The 9,683-nt window shown below is 33.4% G+C and overlaps 1 protein-coding gene across 1 annotated transcript in view; it reads left to right on the top strand.

Moving 5' to 3' along the window:
- The window catches only part of LOC111677839 (atrial natriuretic peptide receptor 1), a 118,254-nt gene extending 108,762 nt beyond the window's left edge, over window positions 1-9,492 (top strand). The window contains exons 8-9 of the mRNA XM_046947956.1: window positions 6,956-7,136; window positions 7,201-9,492. Of these exons, the coding sequence (XP_046803912.1) occupies window positions 6,956-7,136; window positions 7,201-9,022 (2,003 nt within the window). The 3' untranslated portion in view covers window positions 9,023-9,492. The remainder of the gene's footprint in view (window positions 1-6,955; window positions 7,137-7,200) is intronic.
- Window positions 9,493-9,683: the final 191 nt, after the last annotated feature.

Here is a 9,683-nt window from a genome sequence, read left to right as displayed (position 1 = left end):
AGACTATAGACTAGACTATAGACTAGACTATAGACTAGTCTATAGACTAGACTATAGACTAGACTATAGACTAGACTATAGACTAGTCTATAGACTAGACTATAGACTGATCTTAATGTTCTTATCAATGTTAAATGTTAACACTTTATCATGTATCTGTTTAAAGGAAATATGGACTGATTAAGCATTAAGATAGATTTAAAGATCTCAATTAGCATTTGAAGACTCTAGCTAATTTATTACTATTGACTATTTTTTTAATAATTTAACTTTAATCTTCACTTTATTTTTAAACAACACAAAGCAAATGTTTTCATACATAAACATAGTACTGACCAACTGACTTTTCTATGGATTTAAAATACTTTTAGCCTTTTCAACTTTTCTTTTAGTCTTTACAACTTAAATCTATTCGAATACATTGAATACAAATTTGGCTTTACCACAGGTGTCCATTTTATACGCATTAACTTTAATTAAAATGTTCTTTAAAGTATTTTGTGTGAAGATAACCGAAAACAAAATGAGCATAATAACAGGAAAAAGGAAATTCATTTTGCCATTATACCATAAAACCAAAGCAAACAAAGTACGTTACAATTTTAAATAAAACTTACAAGGGTTTATGCAAATTGCAACATTTTGTGACAAGAGATTAAAAGTACAATTGAAAAGATTTAAGAATAAGAAAAGAAATCAGCAAATAACAAAGAAATATTTTTAATTAAGAAGGTTTAGCTTTCAATAGAAGCATTTTAAATAGACAAGAAAGTATTTTGTTTTATTTCGTCGATAGTAGAAATATGTAACTTCTCTTCCAATTCTGTTTTCTGGAAGTAATACCTAAGAATTTTCCAGTCAGTGCTCTTGAAGGAATAATAATATCACTTCCAAGATATTTGAATGTAATTTCGGCGAAATCCTGAAATTGGCAAAGAAAGTGCTCCAGAGCTTCCCTGTTCTTTTTGCATGTTCTACATTTGTCTGAATCTGCACGTACAGTTTTCTATAGCTGTGCCCGCATTCCTGTTTGACCACTCATTATTCCAAGCCAACCTAATTTCGCTCGTAACTAAGTGTAACGACCGTGACATCATACTAAGCTTAAACGTACTATACATTTCCCAGTATCCTCTGGTTGGTTTACGTCAGTTTTCGCTCTTTTTGTCATGAAGTTGATCGCGGGGAGAGAATGTTGGTTTAAGGACTGATATATCCTATACCTAATGGTTTGCATAATTCTCTCTTCGAACAGGTCTGTGTACAATGCAGCATATGCTGAATTCCTGAACCCGATCGGACCAATCGCGTAGTGGAACGCCGGTATATGCTGAGGTTATCTATCATCCCTTAGAGTGATCTTTATGATCATGGGAATGGAAGTGATGCGAAAATTTGTAAAAGATCGGGAATGTCTCCAAATATTGGAGATTAGAACGTTTCAGGGAAGTTCTTCGGTGCTGTTGCACCGAAGATATATTGATACATATAGATAGCTCGAGTACTTCAGCAAAGTGCTTGTACATGGACCGGCATATCCATGTACAAAAATTACCACCTGAGTTCTTCATTGAAGGATTCAGGGGCGATGATAGACTGTTGTCAAGTCTATCCAATGGATGAAAAAGACAAAAGAAGTATATTGTTTAATGAAAAGCGAAAGTAAGAAAGACATCCTAATAACCCCTTAATTCCTCCATAGAGCTCAACCATGAGCCCATCCACCAAGAATTCCAAGGCAATAGTTAGCTGAAGCTCATGATCCTATTTATACATAACTAATACCATGGTTTTCCAAAGAAGTCTATTGTTTAATGAAAAACGAAAGTAACAATGGTATCCTAATGACCCCTTAATTCCCACATAGAGCTTAACCATGAGCAAATCTATCATGGTTTCCAAGTCAATAGTTAAGGTTAAATGGAGCTCATGATCTCATTTATATATAAAAGTCTATTGTTTAATGAAAAGCGAAAGTAAGAAAGACATCCTAATGACCTCTTAATTTCCACATAGAGCTGAACTATGAGCACATCCACCAAGGTTTCCAAGTCATAAGTTAAGGTTAAGTGGAGCTCATGATCTCATTTATACATAACTAATATCATAGTTTTTCAAAAAAGTCTATTGTTTAATGAAAAGCGAAAATAACAATGATATCCTAATGACCCCTTAATTCCCACATAGAGCTCAACCATGAGCACTTCCATTAAGGTTTCCAAGTCAATAGTTAAAGATGATTGGAGTCTATGATCTCATATATACATAACTAATATCATGGTTGTCCAAAGAAGTATATTGTTTAATGAAAAGCAAAAGTAAGAAAGACATCCTAATGACCCCATAACTTCCACGTAGAGCTCTACCATGAGCTTATTCATCAAGGTTTCCATGTCAATAGTTAAGGTTAACTGGAGCTCACGATTTCATTTATACATAACTAACTTCATGGGTGTCCAAAGAAGTCTATTGTTCAACGAAAAGCGAACGTAAGAAAGACATCCTAATGACCTAAAAATTCCTACATAGAGCTCAACCATGAGCTCATCCACCAAGGTTTCCAAGTCAATAGTTAAGGTTAAGTGAAGCTTATGATCTCATTTATACATAACTAATATCATGGTTGTCCAAAGAAGTCTATTGTTTAATGAAAAGCAAAAGTAACAATGATATCCTAATGACCCCTTAATTCCCACATAGAGCTCAACCATGAGCCCATCTACCAAGGTTTCCAAGTCAATAGTTAAGGTTAAGTAAAGCTTATGATCTCATTTATACATAACTAATTTCATGGTTGTCCAAAAAAGTCTATTGTTTAACAAAAAGTGAAAGTAAGGAAGACATCCTAATAACCCCATAATTCTTACATAGAGCTCAACCATGAGCACATCCATCAAGGTTTCCAAGTCAATAGTTAAAGATGATTGGAGTCTATGATCTCATTTAAACATAACTAATATCATAGTTGTCATTTATACATAAAAGTCCATTGTTTAACGAAAAGCGAATGTAAGAAAGACATCCTAATGACCCCTTAATTCCCACATAGAGCTCAACCATGAGCTCATTCACCAAGGTTTCCAAGTCAATAGTTAAGTTTAAATGGAGCTCACGATCTCATTTATACATAATTAATATCATAGTTGTCCAAAGAAGTCTATTGTTTAATGAAAAACGAAAGTAAGAATGATATCTATAATGGCCCCTTAATTCCCACATAGAGCTTTACCATGATACGATTGGTTGGTAGCTCATACGAGATACCAACAAAATTTTGTAAAAATTCTTTTTGAAAACATCTCTTGGAATCTTGAAATACTTTCATAACGATACATTATCTAGGGAAAATGTACAAAAAGTAATTCTTTGGAAATATTTCCAAATTTTTTCTTATATTAATATTTCAAGCAGTAAATGTCACGAAAAAAAATTGTCTTTTAAATTAGAATTTAAAGCCAACGGTATAACTTTCCATACGGAAATCAAAATTGTCAATCATATCATACTTAACCCTTCATAATTCGGATATCAAGTTGCTAACTCATGTTATGACAAAACTTTTTCCTTCATTTTCTTTTCCGCCAAAAAAAAAAGAAAAAAAAATATCACACTTACAGTATCTAAAGATGTTGTCATAATCCAACTTAAAATCATCCTTGTGTCTCAGGGGTAAAGGCTGAAGCATTTTTGGATTTCCACCCACGTGTACATCAGCACAACAATGAGATGATTTGTGTTGTATACTTTCGAAGAAACTATGATGATATTTTACATGATTCTCGGCAACCTTTCCAGGTTTAGATTTTAAAAGAAAGAGCGGAGGTAACATTTCGAATATGCCTAATAATTGCTTTGGATGTTGTGACACTTGTGGTAAGAATGTCAATTGGGAATCATGATGATGATGATATTTGCTTTGTTGTGTTGAGCTTGTAACACTTGTTTTTTTATCATGTAATTGTAACTTGTTTGAAATGGTAGAACCACCATCACCACCATTACCACCAACATGAAGATGAGAATGATGACAATAAAGATTTTTATCCATTTTAAGAGGTATAACATGAACATATGACTGACACTCGTGTTGATGAGTGTAACAAGGTGCGTTTGGAGTATAGATTTTAAGGATTTTACTTTTTTCAAAATCTTGTTGAGCGTTACGATGATGCTGTTGTGGCTGAGACAAATTAAGCAATTTAGCTGAACATTTACAATACATATGCAGATTATGATGGCAATTAAGCTGTTTTCCATTCAAATAGTTTTTACTATATTTACGGCTCTTGCATTCTGTGGATTTTGGGTTAGCTGCTACACCTTTCAGTCCCAAAGCATTCGTATTAAAATGCAAAGATTTTGTTACATTTCGCCTGGTTGTGGTGGCTGTCAATCGTGCTCTATTATTTGGCTGACAATTGTACGTTCTAAATTTATCCTTTGACGTGGCATATCTGTGGTTGTTATTCGTGGTTTTAAGCAATTTTCTGTGACAATTAATTTCTTTATTTTCCTCAGAAGGCTTTTGTATTGATAATGTTTGATAACAAATTGCATTGGTGTTTGTTGATTTATTGTTAAAATTGTTTTGTAAGAAATTGCGGTTGCAAATATAAGAGGTTTTCTTTGACATATTTTGTCTACTCTTAGTAAAATCAATAATGTTGATTAATTTGTCAATTTAAGAAATTTTTAATTTTAATAAAACATTTCGTTTAAACAGAAAATAAATTATAACGATAAAAATTTTAATTTGAAATTATTTCAATAAACATATTAAAACCTTAGAGAAGGTATATATTTTGATTAAACCCAAAAGTCTAGAATAATAAGATATAAACATTTCCTGTAATTTATTGTTGAAATAAACCAAAATATTTCAACAATACTCCTTAACTTCTCAAACTTCCTCATTGCAACTACCAAATATTACTCTCCTTCTACTATTAATATGTAGTACTTCTACTCACATGTCTAAACTGCCATAACAATTGGTAATTAGACTATAAATTGAAATTTCTGCTAAATCAATTTTAATGTTGACAATTTCATTGTATCATTAAAACATTTGAATTGCCTGCTATAAAACCCAGCAGGGACAATTGTTTCTCATTGAATAATGCATAAGTATATCGTTACAAATTATTATCAAATTATCGAACATTAAGCCGAATGAGACGTTAAAATAGAAGTTTGAGGAACTGTGAATAGATTGGTGTTAGGGTAGTATCAATTCAAGGAGGAACAAGTTATTCTATACTAAGTTCAGGACTGTTAATACATCCATATTCGGGACTGTCAATACATGTATATTCGGGACTGTAGACTGGTATATAGTCAGTATTGTAGGTCTATATTCAGAACTGTAGACCGATCTACAAGACAAGACTATAGATTGGTCTACAGACAATACTATAGACTGGTCTATAGACATGACTATGGACAATAGACAAGACTATGGATTGGTCAATAGACAACACTGTAGACTGGTCGATAGACAAGACTATAGACTGGTCTATAGCCTATAGTCTACAGATTGGTCTATAGACTAGACTGGTCTATAGTCAAGATCATAGACTGATCTATAGACAAGACTATAGACTGGACAATAGACTGATCTATAGACAAGACTATAGACTGGTCTATAGACTAGATTATAGACAAGATAATAGACTGATCTATAGACAAGATTATAAACTGATCTATAGACAAGGTTATAGCCTGATCTATAAACAAGACTATGGACTGATCTATAAGCATGACTATAGACTGATCTGTAGACAAGACTATTGACTGATCTATAAACAAGACTATAGAATGATCTGTAGACAAGACTATAGACTGATCTATAGACAAGACTATAGACTGGTCTAAAGACAAGATTATAGACTTGCCTATAGACAAGACTATAGACTTGTCTATAGACAAGACTATAGACTGGTCTATAGACAAGACTATAGACTGGTCTATAGACAAGACTATAGACTGGTCTATAGACAAGACTATAGACTGATCTATAGACAAGACTATAGACTGATCTATAGACAAGACTATAGACTGGTGTATAGACAAGACTATAGACTGGTCTATAGACAAGACTATAGACTGGTCTATAGACAAGACTATAGACGGGTCTATAGACAAGACTATAGACTGGTCTATAGACAAGACTATAGACTGTTCTATATACAAGACTATAGACTGGTCTATAGACAAGACTATAGACTGGTCTATAGACAAGACTATAGACTGGTCTATAGACAAGACTATAGACTGGTCTATAGACAAGACTATAGACTGGTCTATAGACAAGACTATTGACTGGTCTATAGACAAGATTATAGACTGGTCTAAAGACAAGACTATAGACTGGTCTATAGACAAGACTATAGACTGGTCTATAGACAAGACTATAGACTGGTCTATAGACAACATTATAGACTGGTCTAAAGACAAGACTATAGACTGGTCTATAGACAAGACTTGGTTTATAGTCAATACTATAGACCGATCTAAAGTGAAGACTGCACTATGATCAATGCAATAGACTGGCTTCTACTAACAGAAGTGAATCTGTTATAGCTCGGAAAGATGTCTTCTGATGTGTAGTGCTAAGTTCTCAAGACTATGATATGACATAACTCATTTATCTTAGGGACCAACCTAATATAACGTCTCTGCACACACACACACATGATTATTATCATTAACATAATTCAAAACGTTAACAGGACAACATTTATCAATTATTTACCTTTTGGACATTAATTTCATATTTAAATGAGCTTATTTTTGGGTCATTCAAAATATAACTAATGATTGTTAATGATAACTACAACAGCAAAAACAACATGATTTTATGTTATACCTTAATCGGAAAACTGTATCATTTCTATTAATTCTATTATAATTCAATTGTAATGTATATTTACTCTTTAATTTTTCTAATTTACAGAAATAATTTATTTGGTCAAAGGTTACCCGCATACAGTACAATTTCCTTTTAGGCCACAGCTTGTTGATATACCAAATAATTATAAGGAAATAAATACGGTGATGCAGAAATGCTGGTCAGAGGATCCGGCAGAAAGGCCAGATTTTAATGCTTTAAAAGCCATTATAAGAAATATAAATAAGTAAGTAAGATTCTATGAAGAGGAATGAACTGTTTTATTTATAATATTTCCTTCATTATTATAGGGACAACGAAACTGGCAATATAGTTGACAATCTACTCAAACGTATGGAACAGTATGCCAATAATCTAGAAGAATTGGTAGAAGAACGCACCCAAGACTATATAGAAGAAAAGAAGAAATGTGAAAAATTACTTTATCAATTGCTGCCGCAAAGTGTGGCTGCCCAGCTGATCAGTGGCCAACCAGTGGTGGCTGAGACTTTCGATCAAGTCACTATATATTTTTCAGATATAGTCGGTTTTACGGCTATTTCTGCCGAAAGTACACCCATGCAAGTGGTGCAATTCCTTAATGATCTCTATACCTGTTTCGATTCCATTGTAGAGAATTTCGATGTCTATAAAGTGGAGACAATAGGTGATGCCTATATGGTGGTTTCGGGCTTACCCATACGCAATGGCAATCAGCATGCTAGAGAAATAGCACGTCTAGCTTTGGCTTTGCTGGAGGCAGTGCATAATTTTAAGATTCATCACAGACCCAATGATCGTTTAAAGCTACGCATTGGCTTGCATACGGGCGCATGTGTAGCGGGAGTGGTGGGCTTAAAAATGCCTCGATATTGTTTATTTGGTGATACGGTTAATACCGCCTCAAGAATGGAATCGAATGGTGAAGCTTTAAAGATACACATAAGTGAGAAAACTAAATTAGCTTTAGATGAGTTTGGTACTTTCATAACCACCAAACGGGGTTATGTGCCCATGAAGGGTAAAGGTGAAATGTTGACCTATTGGCTGGAGGGGGAAGTGCAAAAAGTAGAATCACCCATTTCACCCCAGAAGTTAATGTTATCCCGTAGATCTTCTTTGAAACAGGTGCCACGCTGTGGCTTGCTGCATAAACAAAATTCCGATGCAGCACAATTTCTGCCGCCCTATCAGCTGCAGCCACCACAGCCAAACCTCGATAGTAGACAGAATTCACCAAATTTAAGAGTAAAACGTAAGATTTCCTCTTCCTCACCCAAACTGAATGGCAGTGATTACAAGACTGATGATTTATACAATTATCTGGAAGCAAGTGCTAAAGGTGTTGCCATGAATACAATCAAATTACCCGCAAATGATATTTACAGCAGCCGTTCTCTACGCGACGAACCCAAAGAGGGTTGTTGGGAAATGGCCAATTTTCGTTTGCCCCTATCGGGCACTTTAAAGTCCCACAATAGTAACAAGCATAGCTATACGCAATTGTCCTCAACGCTATCAAATTCCAATTTAACGGGACTCTTGCAACCGGCAGCCTCAAGATTGAGATTAAAGAATTCACCCACCATAACCAGCCTAATGAATACTAGCGAAACGGCCAGTTTAAATAGTGCAAATCGTATTAAATTTAATCTTAGTGAAAATCCCGAAGAAACACAAACTCTCGTATCTACACATGTCTACGAAGACGACGAGGGTGAGGCGGAGGCTGAAGAAACTGAAGAAGAATTAGATAGTACGATTAAAGCTTTAAATGGCGATAATTATTTAGTTAATCATAAAACCTATATGGACAACAATCATCAGCCGCAGCAGCATTATGTCGCGACGGCTTCACCACAATTAAACAATTGTCATAGCTCCTCTAGTCAATATCAAAATCTAGTTAAAGCCAATAATTGTAGAAATTTTCAATTGTTACAAACTCCCGCCAATGGTTTAGATAACGATGACAATTTGTCCACAAACTCAAATCCCAAAACTGTTTTAGAGGAAGTTACCAACGAAAGAGGACTAACAACAGGGAAGAATCATCAGCATCATAATAATCATCATCATCCAACAACAGTTAATGCTGTTACCCAACCCTTACTGACTAAAATTAATTCATAGTAATAGTTATGTGAAAATTATGAAATCACTAGCGTTTTTGTTGAGAAAATCTAAAAGTTTGATTACAAATGGCGATTGAATATAAAAAAGCTAGACGCTTTATAAAGAAAACATTAGATCGCTTAAGAAAGAGCAGAAATGTTAAAGAAAATTGTTTTTTTTTAACGAAGATTTTTACTGTCATTTCATGCTAAAAGTTAGAGATAGCTGTGTGTCGCTAAGTGGCTGTGGTCTCAATTGTAATCAAACTTTAGTTGAAAATACAACTCTGTAGGCTTAAGGGCAATAGAGTGATGCTCTTAAATTGGATTTCTCTTAGAGTTGTATTTTTTTAACTTATTAGTGATACTTTTAAGTTTAATCTAATTATAGAAGTTATTTTATATGACCTAAACACTCTATTTTAAAATAATATAGAACAAAATAATCTTATATCTTAAAACTGGTAAAATTAATAAATTTTTATAAAAAATTACCAAAAAAAAATTAATAATTTTGTTTAAGAAAAAACTTAGAAATTTTTGTTAGATAAACAAAAATAAAATCAATTCAAAAGAAAATAAACAAAATATTTAGCAAATTTATTACAGTATTTAGTTTAATATTTCCTCAAGTAAAAATTTTAAAAGATTTTTAACATTTCATTAAAGGAAATTTTTCA

This window comes from Lucilia cuprina, chromosome 4, assembly GCF_022045245.1.
Source record: "Lucilia cuprina isolate Lc7/37 chromosome 4, ASM2204524v1, whole genome shotgun sequence".
NCBI classification, from domain to species: Eukaryota; Metazoa; Arthropoda; class Insecta; order Diptera; family Calliphoridae; genus Lucilia; species Lucilia cuprina.
The sequence above is the reverse complement of the archived record's forward strand: the minus strand, read 5'-3'. Positions and strand labels throughout refer to the sequence as shown.